Raw genomic sequence first — 19756 nt, forward strand, 5'->3', positions numbered from 1 at the left:
GACGTCCACCCGCGACCTCGTATGCCCGCTGATAAGCGGCTAGGAAAGATATAAAGCGGTACTAACGATCGGTACATTTATTTATTATTAGTTACAACACAGTTCCCATATACATATATAGACGTGATGTACAGCCATTACAATTACATGGTGGAGTTACTCCGGTACGGTTAAGCTAGTCGAGTAGAACCATGTTATCATCAGAGTTTACTATTGGAGCCAGTTTTCGATATGATATTCCGAGTTTCCGGTCTTAAGGTGTTAACATTCTACGCGTCCTCTCTATCGTGAGATTTTCACATGTTTAGGCCTATTTTCTTCATGGACTATGAATTTTCATCGAGTCCGTTCAAATCCAAATGCAGTTTCTGAGATCGCATCGACGCATACTCGGATGCACGTGGTGGCAATTGGACAATTTTTTTTTTCTTTTTTTTAACTTAACAACCCTCGGAGCTGGCGCCTCGTAGAACCCTTTAATCTTTAAATGTCGTCAGGAATGACAAATATCCAAACTACGTATCACTAAGAAATCATGACAAGTACTAATATTTCTCCTCCGCTTCTTCACTTGTTCCACTATACAGGCATTAGTCGGACCCATACACCAGCTGCTTAGACATTACGATACAACGATATGATTTACTTATCGTAGGCGACTAAGTCACTGACAAACTATAAGCTGGCCACCTTGTTATCCAAGAAGCCTCCGCGAAAGGAAGCTTTTGCGAGCGCGGAGCTTCTCTAATTAGAAAATGGATTAATTGCGCGGTCTCGAGGGAATTGCTCTCTGCGTTGGCTCCTTGTTAAAATCGTAATGAGGGCATCGATTAATTTTAAGAGATTTTTTTGTCAACGGTTTGAACCACTCCCTGACGTTCAGGGGAAGGTAGAAGAGGGTTAAACGTTGTAATCGGTAATTTTTTTTAAGAGAGGATACGGAAAAGGCAATTCCCTCGACACGAGTGTCTACAAAATCAGACTTCGACTCCAGAAGCGTGAGCAGCTTAAGTCTCGCAGTTTCAATCGAAGATTCGATAAGTTCTCCTTCTCAACCGTGGGGAGTTCCATATTCTTTGCTTATTGTCTGTTCACCATAGCAGCCCTCGACGAGTTATTAATTTCGCTTCGGCATGAAAATTAGGGGTCGCGAGACGTGATAAATACAAGACAAACCCCCGATCAATTTTTTTTTTTTCTTCCCTTCCATCTCTTTCATCGTTCTAATCGTCCACTTGTTATATCTCCAATTAGACTCTACCTCAATTTCCGAAAATTCAATGCCGTCAACGAGACTGCCGATTAATTAATGATAATATCCAGAGACACTAATCGAGCACACCGATAAAATCATTATCAATCTGCAACGGGCTAGGGACGTCAGTTTACAAATCGCCTCTATGACAAGACGTCGATAGTAAGAACATACTGTTAAAAAGGAAAAAAAAAGAAAAAGAAATTCGTTATATACGGTTATCATGTAGAGTACATGTGACATAAATGAGAGTCTCTATGGTACAATTACTACAGTGCGCCTGTAAGACTTGGGACATTCTTCGGATCGTTTCAAAAATGAAAGATATGAAGAAATTAGTCAATTTGCGCCGAGCATAAGTTAAAAGTAAGACCTTCGCTTTGTACAATATCCACGCGTACTTTCCTTCGACGCGTTTTCCCGAATTTCTTTTTTAATGTAGGAACTAGAAAATTAGGGAAAAATTGTTAATGACTTTGCAACGTCAAAGTAACGACGAGTCGTTCGTTGTATACAATGGATACACCCTACGTCCGCAGGCTGAGCTTCTTTTTACAGTTAAAAACCACTTGATTGCATCGGCAATTCGGACAAGCGTCGGCCTCTTGCGCCGATCTCTCTATAGGTTTTTCTCTTATCTACAAGACCTCTACTTAGGCTCCCTTTTAGCTTTTTACAGTCAACAAACGGTCCAACGAGAGCAGAGATCTTCCCCAAACTGACCAGCCGACAAAGTCGACGAGTCCCCGTGAGAAATATCGAAAATCATGGGAAATTCCGCGAGCACAAATTCATCGAAACCTAAACCGACCCTTTCTTATCTTCGTCCACTTTCATAAAATACGAGCGCTCGTACAGAGAGCGACGAGCCTTTCCCCAAATTATTCCCGACTATCCGAGTCGTTTCCTCCAAACCGCACGGTACTCCCTTTCGAAATATTGGGCAACGGCTGCCCACGTTACTCTCGCGAGGTATATTTACAAAATACATTATCAATAAAACACGTGAACCACGATTGGCACGTCCTACGGTGTGCAGAGAGTCGCCTGGAGCGTCGCCTCCTCCGCCCACGATAAGGCCCACTTTCCCGTGACTTAGCTCCGGGAAAGCGACCCTTACGGCAGCACGAGGGCGACGACGGTCTGGTCATTCCGGTCGCACGCCGCTAATCTCTCCGCGATTTTATTCGACGTTAATAACTACTCCTCTAAAAGTTTCTCCGCCATTGTACGAGAGCCTGCTCCAAGAGTCTTGGTTCCACCCATTTTGTTTTTCTTTTTTTTTTTTTTAATGTAATATATCTTAGCGATCGCAATGGCGCCTGACGAATCAAGGGACAAAATTGACTCGCGTTTCATACCGGGAGTAGACGCACGAATGCGTCCTCGTTAAGTTTAAGGATTCGCAGCAATAAGCTGAGGTATTAGCGAAACCCCCGCGATTTTCCGTGGATCGAGCGACGTCCATTTTGCGGCATTCCGAACTGAAATCGACCGATTACAACGAAAAGCGAGCAAGAAAAAAAAGCGACGCTGCCGGGCCCCGGAAAATCGCGACCCTCCACCGAATCTCGAATTCTAATTAACGCGTCTCTAGGTATTTTTTTTTTATGTTTTTTTCGGACCCCGCGACCAACTAATCTACGAGGAAACGAGAGCCAGTACAGTAGACATCATCCTCATAAGCTCGTTAACACGTATTACACTAATGACCCCAGAGATCATCAACGGTAATCCACTAATTCTCGATACAGTAATTTAACGCGCGCACGTGTACGGTATAATTCGTGCGCTGCATAAATATATATATTTATTTATTTATTTATATATATATGTATACTTTCTCTACGCGGTGCAATTACGCGATAACGCGGTGCAATGGTGCAATAACGTCATAATTAATTACCATTACGTGCCCCCTTAAAAGTGCCCCTAAACTCTACGATATCCTACAGTGGTACATTCAGTAGCTTAGGATCTCGACGCACATACGCGTGCACGTAACTCTTATGCTCTTTTTTTTTGTCCCTTTTTTATATTGAGTACATCGATAGTTGAACTTGTGACTTAACACATTTACGACGTACGACCAACGGCGATCAACCGGCGGCTTGAAGTACACCACGACAAAGAAGCGAGCACTAATTGCAAGAGAGCAGCGCGTGCCTTTGACCTCTCCTTAAGTACTAGTCCAATTAGTATACATGTATGTGTACGTTGCGTGCATATCCGCGTAATATAGATGCGTGTAATATAGGATCGTATAAATACGCGTACAGTACTTTGTATTGCTTCTACGAATCTCTAGAGGGGTCTCTTTAAGTCCTTTTTTAAATCTTGCTATCGCGATTCCTCTACGCTAAAACGAACGAACGAAGACAACCGGACCGAGCCTTCTGCCGCGAATCCCCATTAAGTTTCTCGTGAAGTTCAAAGATTCGTCCCTCGCCTTGCGCCTCGCTTTTACGTATATTTTGTCGTTGGAGGGTCGTTTTCAACGTCCTCGACGCCGTGGGCGGACGCGCGCGCTCGGGCTCGCCGAAGAAGAGCGGAACAACTACGGTTAATAATCGCAATTATCCTCGATCGAGCGCCAACGCGCGCATTCTCCACGTGTCCTGTCAATTCGGGATGAAAAATTGTCCGGGGAAGCTCGTGCGCTTTCGCGGCGATTTGAAATATCAAGCCGCTGGCCGAAATCGGGCGTCCAACTTTGCAGGCCGAATGGGAACTCTTCATGGCGCCCGGCCGCCATTTTGGTGCACGGTTTCCCTGCAGCCATTCAGGGAATCCAGACCGGGCGGTTCCGCTGTGCTTTTTTTTCCCCCTCTTCTTTTTCTTTTTACGTTGAATTTGGAATTTTGGAAAGCTCACACGGCTCTCCTCGGTACTGATATTTCTATATTCTGCGTCGAAGTCGGGTGCTGAATTTCTTATCGCTCTTTTTCTACTTCCCTACGCGTTCTCCAGCCTGTCCTCTCCAGCGCCTCTTGCCTATTCTCGTTTTCTCACTTATCACGTATGCAACTTACGACTATTGTCATGCTCGAGCTGAGAGAAGGCCGGCTAGGCTTACTTTATAAAATATACCCGCGATGCTCGAGGTGCATCCCTGCATCGCGGCGCCCTAACGCTCGTTGCGATTATCTACAAGTGCAGCGTTAACTCGTGCGCTCCTCGTGGGTTCTAACTCGCTCGTTAAAATACACATTCGCGTACGTGCGATCGTTAAGAGTACAGCACCTTTTGCGCGGCATTCGCTCGATCATATCGGGCCGTTCGATACGAAGCTGCAAAATGAACCGCCGTTAAAGATGGCGGTCTAACCCGCGACTTCGTGACGGACGATCCAACAATTTTTCCGCGAGATTTCTGACATTCATCTAGATTAGTGTTATCGGGTATATGTATACGTGATATCGTTATGCGTTCCGAGTAGCCGCATGCGTTATATGTCGACAGTGGGCCATTAAGTGATAAAAGTACTAATTGTAAGCACTGGTGGTGCGACGAGTGAGCTCCAGAGTTTGCGACATTTCCCTCCCCGTTTTCCCTTAGATTTTTCCAGCCCTCGAAAGAGCGATTGTGTTGAACGACTTTTAATTTCGGAGCTTAAATTTCCTCGAGGAATTTCGATTTCGCAAGGTCGGGCTCACTCGGGGGAACCACTTTCTTATTTTCCTTTTTTCTTCGTCTAACAACTACGGAAATTTCGGAAAGACCTTTAGATCGCGGAATCTCTAACAATCGTCTATCTAATGTCTCCAATCGCGTTGGTGCTTTGATTCACAGAAAGCGTATAGGACCCTTCGACGAGCTTCGAAAGTCGGAAATAAAAGGAACACACCTCTCCCTTTGAACGTTCTTTTGTAACTCCTACTAGTAGCGAATATCGATGGACGCGACTAAGGCGAAGAAAAGAAAAAATGCGGAACTGGGCGTGAAAAAATTAGGACGTTTCTTCCTCGATGGCGGCTAACGAATTGGTCTCAAAAGTGGTCGCCATCAACCCTCAAATTTCGACAACCTATATTTACTGCTCCTCCTCCTCGTTCTGGTACGTTACGTACCGCACCGACGATTTCTCGCCGATGATTAGAGACTGCAATGTTTAAGTATGATTACACGTCTGGAAATGTTCGGCTCACATAAGCCATAATACAGCGTCGCGATTTTCCAAAGCACACGTAATGTGATTTTTTAAGAAGTACCACTCGTACTAGCAGGGCGAAAAGGCGTGCAGCGAAGCATTGAAGTCACCGGAGATGTCGGCCATCTTGTCTTTTACTATGCACAGTGAGACTAATTTCACTTCACATAACGATCAAAAGTGAGTATTTGTACTTTTAAGCGTGCAAGGGGATCCTTATGAAATCTATTAAATATTAAAAATCTCCGATTCGTTAGTCAGCGGTTCGACAAAATTATTTACTTTGCCACACATGCGAGCGTCTAAACTATTTTCGGCGACAATTAGCAGGCATGCAGAAACCAGATCCGAGGTAATGATTACGTGCGTGCAATGCGGTATTATTATCACGGCGTACTTTTCTCTCCTCCTTCGTCGGCGGTGCTTTCAAGAAATACATGAGCGGGGCGTACATGAAATTCAAAATGGCGATGCCAAAGAGCATCCACTCGAAACCTATGCTGTTAACTAAAGTTCCGCTCAACGCAGGCCCTGGAAATAAATTTTTAAACGTCACTTCCGCTGCAAATCAATTCTTTAAAAAACTCTAGAGCACTGATATCGTTGTTCTAAGGTAGAATGATGATAAGATGACGCGTAAAGCCTAATTGCTTAGAGATTCAATGACCTACTTTCTTGACTACTACTCTACACGCATTAAAATCTCCTTGACATCCGCATCGGTGGTTCAGTGGTAGAATGCTCGCCTGCCACGCGGGCGGCCCGGGTTCGATTCCCGGCCGATGCAATAATTTTTTTTCTCCCTCCCCCGATTTCCAGAAACTCGACCATAACCTCACAATTACGCGGAACAAATACCACGTCCCCTTTTTAATTTCTTACTCGCGACGGAAAAATTCCTTTCGCCAAAATACGCGTTATTGATCCGCGTTTATGGAACGTGGGCATGACCAATCGTCCTTAGGTTCTTTAATCCGAAATTTATCGAATTTTTGTAGAATAGTGGAAACATGGACGGTGACCCACTTAACCCTTTCCATCTGCGGAATTTCCCGAGAAGAATGCAACGATCTCTCAATTCCTCTGACAGCCGTGATCGTCTAGTGGTTAGGACCCTACGTTGTGGCCGTAGTAACCCAGGTTCGAATCCTGGTCATGGCAATGTTCTCGATACATTGTTACGGTAGAGGTTTCTTTTTTTCTCTCGCTTTTCAATTCCTCGGCCCTCCTATCACCTCACACCCTCCGAGAATATTTTTCTTCCAATTTTCCATCATACCTTATCAGAGTTCGCAGCGCGATGCCGCGAATTCTTTTGTTCTTCCCTGTTCGTTATCGTTTCTTATCCCGGGATATTTAACTTGCGACATGCTTAAACCACTATAATTAACCAGATATGAGTTGGTCTCAGTTTATCGGTTGAAATGTTATTGCATATAATGTTTGGATAGAAAATGTACGTCGGGAGAATTTTTAAGGGAAATTACGTACCGATTGCAAAACCTAGGCAAAATGCCACGTCCCCAATTGCGTAGACGCTTCCGTAAACGGCTGAATGTCGAATGTCCACCAAGTACCCTAATTCTGGCATCATCGAGCTGTCTACCATGCCAATGGCGAAACCCAACCCAGCATTTGGAACGATCAGATGATTTATGCTCCTCGCGAGCGGAATCTAAAGCGGCAAAAAAATTCGAACGAGTTATCTCTGGGTTTAAATTCGGTCTAGGCTAAATTTATAGAGCAAGGGCGAGCACATTGTCCCTGATACTTACGCACATCAGACACAGGCCGATCACGATAAGTCCTATTAAGGAGGCCAGCCATCTGTAATAAGATTTTTATTAACAACGAGAGCCTAAAAAAAAAAAATAATTAAACGCCCGAACAGGGACTCGAACCCTGGACCCTCAGATTAAAAGTCTGATGCTCTACCGACTGAGCTATCCGGGCATTTCGAAATCCTTTTCTTATCGCCTTGGCACAACCGAGTGGGTCTTAGAGAATAGAAATAGAGCTTCACGAGTGGCGCCAACGTTTTAAAAGTGAAGCAAGTGATTAAAAAGGATATATGCATGTATTGACCTGCCCATTTTGTGACCAAGGGGACCGAAGAGATTAGTGCCGATGAGATAACTGATGCTGGCTGGTAAAAACGTGGCTCCTTGTTTCCATCGACTCGCTCCCATCGTGTCCATCATCCAGATAGGAAGACTCGGCTCCAGCATGGCGATTCCCATATTGGCGAAAGTTATCGCCCCTGGAACGTCGGGCGTCGTTAATTCGAAATAATTATTTTTATATAAAATCGAGAAACTTACCGGCAGCTATCACGATGTAGGGGTCCATGATAAGGGACTTCAGAGACGGTGGCACCGCCTCTGTATAGACGACGGAGGGCTGAAGCATCAGCAGCTGTAACACTGAATTTTTTATGAGTTAGGCATCCAATTAATCATGGATCTTATTCATAGAACATGGACTCGACTCGTCGAGATTAATTTATCCAGGATACTGACATCCGTCACCAAGAGCCAGAGCCGAGAGGATGAGGAAGGGTGCAGACTTTCCTACGAATTCGTACATAACGCCTCCGAAAGGTGGACCGATTAACACGCCAAGTGCCAATCCTCCGAGAGCGATGCCCATCGCGTTGCCTCTCTCCTTATCGTCCTGATATCTTTCCGCCAACATGCCCATACCTGGACATCGAAAGAAAATCTCCCTCTAATTCTTGCTCTAAAAATATTTTTTATTTCATTCTAAAATACGTGAAGTAAACAGCGCGTCAACTGAAGACGTATTATAGTACAATTAGTAGGGAATTATCAATGATAACGACGGTAATGATTAATTTCAATGACATACAAGCATCGGTGGTTCAGTGGTAGAATGCTCGCCTGCCACGCGGGCGGCCCGGGTTCGATTCCCGGCCGATGCAATTAATTTTGTTTTTTTTTTACCATTTATTCAACAATTTCTACACCATTCGCGGTAACCTTTTAACGGCGAAAATACTTCTGCCCTACTTTTTCCTGTTTTTATACAATAACTGTTGTGAAAATAACAGTGTAACATATTTTTGAGGAACGCGAGGAAGAGTATGCGATACAATTAGTCCATTAATTAAAATTATATTAAAATGACGAACTAGTGCGGTGTACAGTCGGTTTTATTAGACGTTCATTATTCTCCTGGTAAATCGGGTTCGGTCTATTTCAGTCGATACGATCTCCTCGGAATCAGACTTTCTCCTCCAGGTTGGAGATGACTTTCACTGACGTGTTCTCGTTAAGTTAGTAAAATTGGTGCCACTTTATTTTTCTGCATCTCCACCTCGACTATACATCATTAAACATGGTTTAATGTTTGATCACGACTGACTAACCCTTTATTCCAATCCAAGGAAACCATCCTCCCCGTGTGGTCGGTTCTGTCGTAGTAGTAGTAGTTTGACCGAAAAAGAACCAATCTGGCTTTGCCTTTGGTGCTGCCTTAGCTTCCGCCATGTCAAACAAAAATAATACCACCATCAAGGCGGACAGTAATTTCGTAATTATCTTCATTATTCAAACTAAATGCTTCTGCTCGCGCAAGTATGCTTCTATTCCCACCCCTCGACTATTTATGTAAATTTCATCGTGACAGCACCAATCGGACCATCACGTTACAGATTTCAAAGTCACGACGGGAAACCGACATGACGTTTTATAATCACAGATCATTTTCACCTGTTTTATGCTGTAAAGTGTCCCACGCTCCCCGCGATTTGCACGTAAAGATATTCAGGTGCCCTATCTACCTTTTTTATGATTCAGTGATTTTTTTTTTTCGGTATCAAGAAATAAAAATTGGAGTAGAAGATGAAAAAAAAAAGAAATTGCATCGGCCGGGAATCGAACCCGGGCCGCCCGCGTGGCAGGCGAGCATTCTACCACTGAACCACCGATGCTGTTCGGAAAAGATCTAAAATAAATATAAATATATATACTATATCAAGTGAATTTAAAATACTTTAATAAATATAAGAAAGTAACGTTTAATTAAAAAATCCACCTCACTAGGCCGACAGTTAACCTTTATTATTCTCTTACCCGAGACGCTGGAGCAGGATGATCCTATGCCTTGTAGAGCCCTCGCCAAGAACAAAATACTATAGCTTCGCCCGAATGCAAATATCAAGGTGGACAGGAACATAATGATGAAGCCGGTGAACATGGGGATGCTGTAGCCGATTCTAGAATTCCAATCGACCAATTAAGGTATTCCTGTTTAAGGAATTCGGCATTATACCGGGATAATATTTACTTGTGAGTAAGCGGCCCGACGATGGGGTTAGCCAACAATTGGACGAAGGCCTTTGAGGCGAACATCATGCCGACGGCGACGGTCTCCTCGAGAAGTTCCTTGTGCCTTTGTTGGTTCTCCTCTTCCTCGATAGCCGTCAGGTTGACCGTTGTACTCTCCACTTAATACATCGGTAAATAACAGAGGGTTAAACTTAATGAAAATATGAAATATCGTTGCATAAGACCGGGTCCTTTAAACCGTGCATTTACCCCGATGCCGAGACTTACATCATAAATACATAATGTATCATATTCTTTTAACGGAACCTGTGACGTCGGCGGATGTCGTAAAACTGCCCAAGAATTCGATTTGCGAGTTGTTCGACGAGTTAGAAGAGGCACAGGGACATCTTGGAGTCGTGGTGGTCGTCGTCGTCGTCGTCGTCGCCGCCGTAGTACGAGGAGCCGCATTTTCAAGATGTTCGCTGAGGGTAGCATTAGGATGCCTGATGTCGTACAGAAATTCCGGGATGATGGGAACTGAACAACGGAAAGAGGAAAAACCATTAATAATGTTTATAGCCACTTAGAGTAATTAAGGTTAACGATAATTATAGAAATGTGGGAAATTAAGGTCCGAGCGCCCCCATGGACTCGAAATTCGAACTATCTGGTACCTTGGGGGTGTAACTCAGTGGTAGAGTGTCTGCTTCGCATGCTGAAAGTCCTGGGTTCAAATCCCAGCACCTCCAGAAGGACTACATTTTTTTTTATCCCTTTTATTCCCATTTCTTTCAACCGGCAGTGAGGAGTCCTTTGCAAGGGACGATTTATTTATTGATTTGTTTATTTTTACGGATCATTAAGCGGTGACGTTATAAGAATTAAATCGACCTCGGGGAAGAATGGAACGGAGAGGCGAAATAGATGTGCGAATGGAAAGGACACCCCGGGATGTTATTTTAAGACGTATACTCTGCGCGGGTACTTCTTTTAACATCCCGGCGAAACATGGAGGCACTCCATAAATGCATGACCACTTATCCGGATTGGTGCCGTGACACATGGTGGCCCATACGTTCTCTCTCCTCTAGGCCAAACCCCATAAACGGGGATTGCCTGCTGAATTAAAGATCCCACGAGGAAAGGGTGCCAAAGCGAGGGCGGAAAGTTAAAAGCCGGGAAAAGGAACCGGCCACCGGTTGACCAAGAGAGACTTCGATTTTTAGGATTTTATTTTACCCTCCCTGTTCAAGGCCCCCGGTAAAGGAGGGAAACTGTTCGTCACTTACCCCCTGCAGCCCCAGGTGCACCGCGATGCAGTCGAGGGATAAAAAGAAATCATTCCAAATAAATATATATAACGATAATGAAAACTTTAGGAGGAAACCTTAAATAATAAGCGATGCAAAAATAATCAATTCCTCTTTTTTTCAACCCCCTTCGTGAATAACAATCCGAGGGATATTACGAGTCCTCCCTCGGGATATCATTTCCAAGGAAGATCCTTCCCTAATCGCGGCGAATCCTTGTCAGACCGCTCTCAGGTTGTTAAGAGGGATTTCGATCGGTTGGGACGAGGAACAGGGGGGGGGGAGTATTACCAGAACTTATATTCTATAATATGATTGCCAATTTCTTCCAACCTCCGACGTATCGAGGGATATTCTCGAGATGACGTTAACGCGCGTCCACTCTTTTGACTCCTGCGGTCAACCCTAGAAAATTGATATAAAATTCCGGATTCAAGGCGGCATTAAAATGTTGGGACAAAACGTCACCGCCCTTCTCGTCTCTTGACCCACTGAGGGTGGAGGTGGGTACTCGAGTTTTCTTGGAAAGCGACAAATAGCACAATGCGGAAGATCCTCGCTTTCCTTTCCATCTGAGAAACCGTTCAGGGTGATTTGGAAAAATTCTCAGGGGTTTTCGGAAATTTCATGAAAATTCTACGAGCTTGGGGTGGCGCTCTTCGGGGGCGTTTCTTGGTTGCCCCGCGCCTTGAAGAATGCACCTCAGGGGGCGAAATTGAAATCCGAGAGCATGACGTATCCTAACGAATGCTTTTACTGGGGGTAACGATATCCTCTCAGGAAGCAATCTGAGGTAGCTCTCGACGGGGGCGGAAAAAGGAAGCCGAGATGAGGAGGAAAAGAAACAGCAGCGATCTCGAAGGCGCAATGGCGGAGACTTAGCGGTAGCCAGAAGGCGGCCGAGCGTTAAGTAGAGACTTAATGAAATTGGACGCGCCTTTAATTGACGGACTTCGTAAGGAGGATCCGCCTCCCTCTCCTTTCTTACCAGGGCTCGGTCCTGCAACTTTAATCCCGAAACCGGGAGTATTGTGCCAATCCACGTGCTCCTCTGGAGCGGCTTAACTAATTACGTCCTCGGCTACCCCGAGGAGCGGAACCTTTGCCCTCCCTTCGTCCTGCTTCTCCGTCAGTCCTTGCCGACAATGGACACGTTGGACTAACCGGTGACAGAGAAAAACCCGGAGCCAGAATCGCTCGTTAAAAGTTTCGACCACGCGCCAGCGAGTCGGGATTGCGAGCCTCGATAGTCGAAGAGGACCCCGAAGACCCGACCGAGGGTCTCGATTAATCCACCGGGGAATTATTTCCATCCGACCATCCTTGGAGAATTGGGCTGGTAGATATTTTTTACACCCTCCGCGGCCATTTTTCCATTTCCTAGAGGCCATTACCGGCTCTTTAAAAAATTATTACTTATTTTAATCCCTCACCTACGGTCGTCAGCAGCATGTTATCCAGCAGCAAGGCGATGGCGACTATCACGAGGACGAGCTTTCGTGATTCCCGACATCGTTGAAGCCACCCGCTCCATTCTGCACCTATCATCCTCCTCTAACGTCTACCCACTGTTCTGGAAGAAGAAGGCAGAGTGTAAATTGATTAGCTCCGCACTCCACCTCTCGAGAGGTGAGGCGGGACCCTTCCTCGATTTCTGACCTTATTTCCACAAATCGTAGGAGGGCGATGCATTAGCGCCGAGGAGGAACCATTTCCACGTAAAAGCAGGACCAATCACTCGGATTGGTCCACTCAGCCGCAATTTTGCAAGAATTCCCGGGAAATTCTCCCGAGATTCCATTCGACCATCGGGCCCCTTTAAAGCTCGCCGCTCCTCGGCGAGAAATAAAATACGGGAACGCCTTGGTTAAATCGGGGGAAACGGGGGAATTATTCTCCCATGGAGGGCGATAATAAGCGTCACGTTTCCGCCCTCTCCGAGCCCTCAATTAATTCCCCCGATCCGCACGTTTGGCCGTGCACAATTAACCGTGTTAAAGACACGCTTTTAGCCCCCTCCATTTTCCTCCCTCGCTCTTTTATTCGTAATAACTCAGTTAGCGGATGCTTTTAATTCTCACTTTCGCGATCGCCTGTGAAAGGCTCGGTACTAGCATTCGTCTCTTTTTCCCTCTCCCTGGGAACCACCCTGGATACCTTGGATTCCTTGGACCCACCCCCTGCGAGAAAAAAGAATCGCATATCGAAACTGCCAATTTTCTTATTATTAAAAATATTAAAAGAAGTCGTTGAGCCGTATATGCAGGTGTCAGGAAAAGGGGTAGTTTTCCTCCCTCGGAACTCAATTTTCTGAACAAACGTTTCTTTGTCTTCTTATTCGCGGAAGGATACTTCTGCCTCTCTTCCCTGCTTCGAGGGTGTCCTGTTTGTCTTGTATGAATGGCGGAAACGGCGATAATACGAGGCGCGATCGACAAATATGAGCCTGGTCCGATGTCCCTCCTCGTGGGGGAAAATCGGAGATCGATGAGGTGACAAGAGGGGACTCGGAAAAGCGGCAGAACGGACAAGAAGGATGGGAAGGAAGCAATCAGCATTTTTCTGAAAGGCCGCTCCCAAGGGGGCGTGCATTATTCTCAGAGAAAGCTCACTTCTCTTTCCCTCCTCTTCGGACCACTTATAAGCTCCGATTCCTCCCTGCCTTATCTTCTCGGTAATTATCGAAAGAATGACCGCCCTGTCGCCTGTTTGTCGAGAGCTTACTCCTCGTCGTTATTTAAATACCGAACAACCCCCACCGGTCGGGGGTGGAAATTTCCCTGGTGTCAGGTATATACATATATTTCTGACTTCCCATAAAATAAAAAGAACAAATATTCCCAACCCTAGAGACTTCCACTCCTGTCATCCTCTTTGGACGAAGAATTAATTTCCAGGAATTATAATCGATACTCTTCGCGGTAGGGGTTATTCATTTTATTAATCAGCGGTACGGCGATAACGCGGGGAGAGATAATGAGAGAAAAATCGTGGCGGGGAAAAATTCGCGGAATTTCCGCGAGAAAAAAAAAAAAAGAGAAATTAAATCCTCCTCGTCGGTTCGATGGCTGAAGGGGTTCTCTCTAGAATTGACAGCGCTGGTTTGCGGTTGACAGGCGTGACACGTAGAGTGATGAAGTGACCACGGAGATCCGCCACCTCATCCGACCTCATTATCAAAATATATCAAGGTTTGCGAGAGCGTGTACGTGGAGTGCGCCGTCACGTACGCCGATTGCACGTACTCACGCATTCAGCGGTGTATGAACGGGGCACGTACGTGCACTTGCTTATATACGCTTACGCCTCTATATATACGTGGCCGAGCACTTGTGTTCACGAGAAAAAGATAGCACGGGCTAATAGAAAAATCCTGTCGACGTCAGTCCAAGGGATTTATCGCAAAACGTGACGATCGCCAACCCTTTGCTCCCCTGGGTCGACTGGGGAAAAATGATCGAAAAAAGAAAAAAAAAAATAAAAATTTATCAGAAAGATAAAAAGTCTCTGCGAAATTTTACATTCAAGACTATTATCATAAATTACTGTGAAAAATGATAATGATGTGAAAAATTCGGGACCTGATCTGGTGGTGGTTTTCAATTTTCGGGCTTCTCTTGTTTTGTTTCTTTTTTTAATAGGTGCGCACCTTCTAGGTGATTACATCGAGGGTCATCCTCGAACGGGACGACGAATCCTCGGTTCAAGTCGGAGTTGGATCCTCGAATTTAAGGGCAATTAGTGTCGCTCGCCTACATCCGTAACGCGGTTTCGTCGAGTCAATGGCTCGACGAGACCTTGGTATAACTTGGCGACTGAACTTGCGCGACTCTCAATTAGTCGTCCCCGAGAAGTCGAGGGTCTCGACGGCCCGAATTGATTCGTTTAGCCGGTGCACTTGCTCGCTGAATGGACCCGAACCTGATTACAAGGTCCCCGAGATCTTCCCGAGAGAAACGCGATCCCCCCGATTCCCAGCTAATCGTGACACACGGAATAGGAGAAAGCTTTCTCGAAAGCGCGGACTCGTCCTCTCCGAGTCCTTTTCCCCCCTGAAACTGCTAATCCGAGATGCGAAGACGAGGCGATAAGTGATAAGACTCGAAGATAAGGCGCGAAACTCGGAAGCTCGCGGAATCAAAGAGGCTGTCGAGGCTCGGATCGAGAAAAGCTCGGCAGGGGTGAGAGAGGAGCTTAAAGGGCAAACTGTTGCTTCGGGCTTCAACAAGTAGACCTCCAAGTTGGACGATATCGGCTCCCTTCGTTCAAGCTGCTTCTCTTGGACAATTGGTTCGGCAAATCGACTCTGGGTTAGAATTTTCATCCGCCGAGGGGTAAATCTTACTCTGGAAAGGATTTAGACGAGGATTAACGTTAATTGTGGATTCTGTGCGGCGTTATGGTGTTGCAATTAGTCTCAGGGCGTCAACCGGTCGCGCGTTACCGGGGCCGAGGGTAACTAGCTACTTCGGGGATGCAGTTAGTTGCATTTAACCCGGCAGGGAGGAGATGCACCGGCACCGCCAAAGGCAGAGCTCGTCTCCACTTTGTCGCGCGATATTGCCGCGCTAAGCGAATTATTCCCCTGAATGAACCAGCTCATGGGATCCGGGTGGACTTGTCCCCGAATTCCCCGGGAATTTCCTTCTTAACCCCTGAAAATTCTCACCCTTTATTTTCTTTTATTTTAACTCCAAGTCTAGGGAAATTCCCGAAACTAGGGACGAATAGCGAGGAAGTATTCGATCGAATTGCACCTTCGATCGCGTTCAAATAGAATTTACAGGTTTACGACCTCCATTCGGTCCGTCTCGGTTAGGACGATTTTTCGCAATCGGGGGTAGTAGAGCTCGGTTTGATAAGAGTAACGGCCAATTTTCGCCTTTCCTCCTGTTGGTTCAATTTGGTTCTCACCCCCTGGCCCAGGCCGATTGAAGATTTCGCTCCCTTCAAGGGACGGGACATTGCCTTGCGAAAACCAGGGGTAGGATAAGTAAAATAGTGTTAAAAAAATATATATATACGAGCTAAATGTTTAATTCTCGAGGGATGTATTTTATTAAAAAATCGACAAAGTGCGATCCTTCTCCGTGAATTTGATATCCCGGATTGACGATCCACCCAGGACTCTTTTGGATTTGATTTCCCGAGTCGAGAGGACGAGACGTCTTTGCCAAATCGAATTGAATTCTCTTCCGCATGCTCCGATGCCTCTTCCTTATCCGCACTTCGGTCGGGAAATAAAGACGCGAAGAGCATCTTCGGGAGACTTTTCGAAGTCGGCGCCGACCTCGAAGATCAGCCGATCGCGCCATCGCCGGAAATAAAAGCGAATTCTTTTCTAATCACTCGCGGTAACGAAGAATCGTCAAATCTGAAGTCGATGGAACGAAAAAGGAATTTCACGGAGGGGTTTTGAAAGCATCTTCCTCAGGGTCGGAGCAGCACTTTGGCTCTGAAATCAAGGTGCGGAGAGTACCACTACTCAGGGTAGTCTTCTCAGTTACTACCCTTGACGATCCGGTAATCGCGTTATCGCCGGTAATTACGGCAGGCTAGGGTGCACCAGTCCAGGCAAAGTACCAAGCACGGTTATGCAGATTGCTTTATAACCTAGTTACCGATGACTCTATTAACTGCAGCTCGGCAGCCGCGATGGCACCCTCGACAGAGGGGCGACGGACCACTCGAAAAATCGGCCAGGTCGAAAAATCTCGCTTCACCGGGTGCCGGACTCTAAATAAAAAAGAAGAAAAAATACTAGAGTCCCCCAACCGTCTCTTCCGAGCCCGGAATTATTTCTCGGGTTTCCTATCCTTGCTAATAGCGGACAATTGAATTTCCCGAGTGAGGGTCCAGGTGTTAATTTTAATTATTCCCCCGCTAAGTACCCCGTGTGTATTTCCACGTCGACGTCGTGCCATCCCTCTCGAGCTTTTGAAATTCTTTCTCCTCCACCCGGGCCTTCGCTCTCAAAGGGAGTGGCGGGAAGTATTTCATTAAAAGCATTAGTTTTTATCTCGGTCCAGCATTCGAGGCAGCCTCCTTGTCCCCTCTGAGACCCCAAGTCGAGATTTCGAAGACCAGCCCGGGCGTGTCCCTCTGCTGAGGTTGACACGTGGAAATGAGGTCGCAAAGTCGAGACTCGAGGTCGGAAGTTAGAGGGGACCCTTTTGGATATCTCCAGGGTGGACACGTTAGTCGGACCGGAAACTGTCGGATGGACCTTTCAGAGAGATCCGGTCGGATAACCGACTTCCGACAGAGACCCGATGGCGCGAATAATTGAAAACTAAACGTCCACGAGAGGGACGTTTCTTGTTCCCCACTCTCACGTCGGCGACCCGAGACCTCTCGTAAGCGAATCACAAGGAAACGTCGTCATTCACCGATAACTTAATTTTTAATTAATAATCGACAGAATGGAAGTCGTGCAGATTGTTAAAAGCAGACCAGACGCTTATGTCGGAATCGTTGCTCAATTTTGTGTTCTCATTTTATTGCATACTTTCTCGGCAAGTGATCTCTTTTTATCGACTCCGAGGGCAATCTACGATGTGCCGGGATTGGCACTGATAAAGGGTCCTGCCCGACCGGTCATATATCTCCATGTATGCGGAATGCAAATCCAATCTCTCGCTCTTGCAGTCGAATGCTCCGTATATCGTCCGAGGACGTTATTTGTAAATCAAACGGTAACGAAATGAATTTCACGTAGCGAGCTGTAAAGGCGGAACGAAATCGTATTACGAGAGCTAGCCTTGGGCTGTCTCGCGATGCGTGCGCGTCGTTGAAATCGAATTTCGATCGAATTATCCATTAATAACTCGACGAATCTCCACGTGTACCTTGAATCGCGGAATCAGCCGGAGGATTTACTTCCAATTCGTCTCCCCTGTGCAAGATAATTCTGTCGATCCTAGGTCCCCTAAAAAATATTCTTCGAAAATACCCACTTAAAACGATATTAATCAATGTTCTCTCTCGCGTTATTCCGGCAGATCGAAGATATAAAAATTCAGTGCTCACCAAATTTCTTATCGGGCCGGTGATAGCACGTACTTTGCGTGCCGTGAGGACTTACCCCGAACTTTACAGATAATCTTAGAAATATCTGTTATAAATAATCATGGGAATATATTTAAAATCACTGAATTCCCGATACCTCGGAGTTCCGGATTCGAGATAGTCTGAGAGGGTGAAGAGCTGGCTCACCGATCGCGGAGGCTTTCCCGAAGGAGCGATCCGGTTCCCAGAGGATGCGCTAACCGTCCTTTTCCTCGTCCCCTCGGTAGGCGGTGCTCGCCGATGGAAATCCCGTGGCCGATTGAGGGTGCGGGCGCATCTCACCCCGTGTCCGGCTCGGGGCCGTCGCAACCCTGCGTCGTCTGCGTCCGGTGAACGTCTTCGGCCTCCTCTTCCGATCCCGAGGACCGTGGCCCCAATCGGAGAGGACAGGGCGCATGGTCGGCCGGGGGTTGCCGCCCCCGTCGTGCCCAGCCCCACTTCTTATCGCCCCCACCAGGCGCAATCGGCGCGGCCGTATCACCCTGTACAAAAGGATCACCTATAAAATACATATCATATATAACAATATATTATTAGAATATTAAAAAAACGGAATATCTTCCTTGGAATAAATTTCCCTGCCTGCGCGATCCTGGATTTTTCATGTCTCATGAAACATTAGTGTATTCATTTAAATAGGTATGGTGCAATGTCTAGTCCCGACTGTTTTACGTAATTTTTTTGGGTCGATGCAAGGTACAGCGAATCTATGACGAGTGGAGACAGCGAGGATGCCCTTTTTCATCCGGCAGGAATTTTCGAGGATCTTAGGGAGCTCCTGCCGCTCATCGCGGGAAAGCTCCGAGCCATAAATTGTCGCTTACTTTGGCTTCAAGACCCCGGGGAGCGTGCTTCGAAGCAGAGGGTGAGCTCTAACGACGGCGGGCGCGGTTATGCCGATTGTGGTGGAAATGGCTCCGTGCCGTGTCGTCGTCGTGGTCCATCAATGAAGAGCCGGAGCCGCGGAATGCTTCGGGAGGGCGCTCGGCATTCCGGGACTTTGAGGAATTTTTGATATGAGTGCCCTGCCCGGGTCACGACTCTTTATTAAAACGCCTCCGCTCCAGAAATGGGGACCTCGGCAGTCTCGTCTACGTTCCGGCCCCTCCTGGATTCGCACCTTCGTTTCTTCGATTTCTTCTTGATTTATAGCCTCGTCCTCGACGTCCTCTGGAAATGTGAGAAGAACGTTTGAAAAGTGGGAGGAAATTTCAGGGACCGGTGGGGGGGTTTAAAAAAATACCCGAGCTTCCGGGGAGGGTCGGCCCGTGGAAGTCCTTTCTTCCTTGGCCACGTGCTCCGGAAAATATGAGCCTCCTCGAGTGGATTCGAGTCGAGGGAAAATAAGCGGGGAGCTTTAGGTGCTTTTGACCGAGACCATCCCCTGCGGACATTAGCTATTCCACTCGCATTTTGGCCGCGAACGCTATAAAACAATCTGATTATTATTTCGTGCTCCGACTCCGAAGAGACGCGGACACAGGAGGAATTTGAAGACGAAGGAAGTGCCGGTCCGAACGAATATTTTATCTCTAAGCTGACGTTATTATCGACGAGGTCGCTGAGTGCAGAGAGAAAAGCAAGATGGCGGCGAGGGCGACTCGGGAAACTCGCGAAGCGGTGTCTAAAAATATAAGATTGGAGGAAACTGCCCTCGAGGGGCGATTCGAATCGCGTCTAA

At 46.5% G+C, this 19756-nt stretch overlaps 1 protein-coding gene and 6 non-coding genes across 9 annotated transcripts; 4 read left to right on the forward strand and 3 right to left on the reverse strand.

Annotated features, from left to right (window-relative positions):
• Positions 1-84: 84 nt before the first annotated feature.
• Positions 85-18304, reverse strand: LOC105701840 (synaptic vesicular amine transporter). Of its 3 annotated transcripts, none has more exons than XM_012428952.1 (11): positions 18223-18304; positions 12441-12580; positions 10022-10234; positions 9714-9873; positions 9500-9642; positions 7925-8107; positions 7727-7828; positions 7491-7665; positions 7181-7232; positions 6897-7080; positions 85-5936 (listed from the first exon to the last, which is right to left on the reverse strand). In XM_012428952.1, the coding sequence occupies exons 2-11, from the start codon at positions 12553-12555 to the stop codon at positions 5713-5715; spliced, it is 1551 nt and encodes a 516-aa protein (XP_012284375.1). In that variant the 5' UTR covers positions 12556-12580; positions 18223-18304; the 3' UTR covers positions 85-5712. The 3 variants fall into 3 exon arrangements, with proteins under 3 accessions (XP_012284375.1, XP_023288096.1, XP_023288095.1); XM_023432328.1 differs by lacking the exon at positions 18223-18304 and having other exon boundaries at positions 85-5357; positions 5803-5936; positions 12441-12932; XM_023432327.1 differs by lacking the exon at positions 18223-18304 and having other exon boundaries at positions 12441-12932.
• Positions 6122-6192, forward strand: Trnag-gcc. Its single transcript has one exon. It is a non-coding gene; the product is annotated as a tRNA-Gly (tRNA).
• Trnah-gug lies at positions 6495-6566 on the forward strand. Its single transcript has one exon. It is a non-coding gene; the product is annotated as a tRNA-His (tRNA).
• Positions 7286-7358, reverse strand: Trnak-uuu. Its single transcript has one exon. It is a non-coding gene; the product is annotated as a tRNA-Lys (tRNA).
• Trnag-gcc lies at positions 8276-8346 on the forward strand. The gene has a single exon. It is a non-coding gene; the product is annotated as a tRNA-Gly (tRNA).
• Trnag-gcc lies at positions 9287-9357 on the reverse strand. The gene has a single exon. It is a non-coding gene; the product is annotated as a tRNA-Gly (tRNA).
• Trnaa-cgc lies at positions 10375-10446 on the forward strand. The gene has a single exon. It is a non-coding gene; the product is annotated as a tRNA-Ala (tRNA).
• Positions 18305-19756: the final 1452 nt, after the last annotated feature.

Source organism: Orussus abietinus, unplaced genomic scaffold (assembly GCF_000612105.2).
Source record: "Orussus abietinus isolate OABI.00-Male unplaced genomic scaffold, Oabi_2.0 scaffold24, whole genome shotgun sequence".
NCBI lineage: Eukaryota > Metazoa > Arthropoda > Insecta > Hymenoptera > Orussidae > Orussus > Orussus abietinus.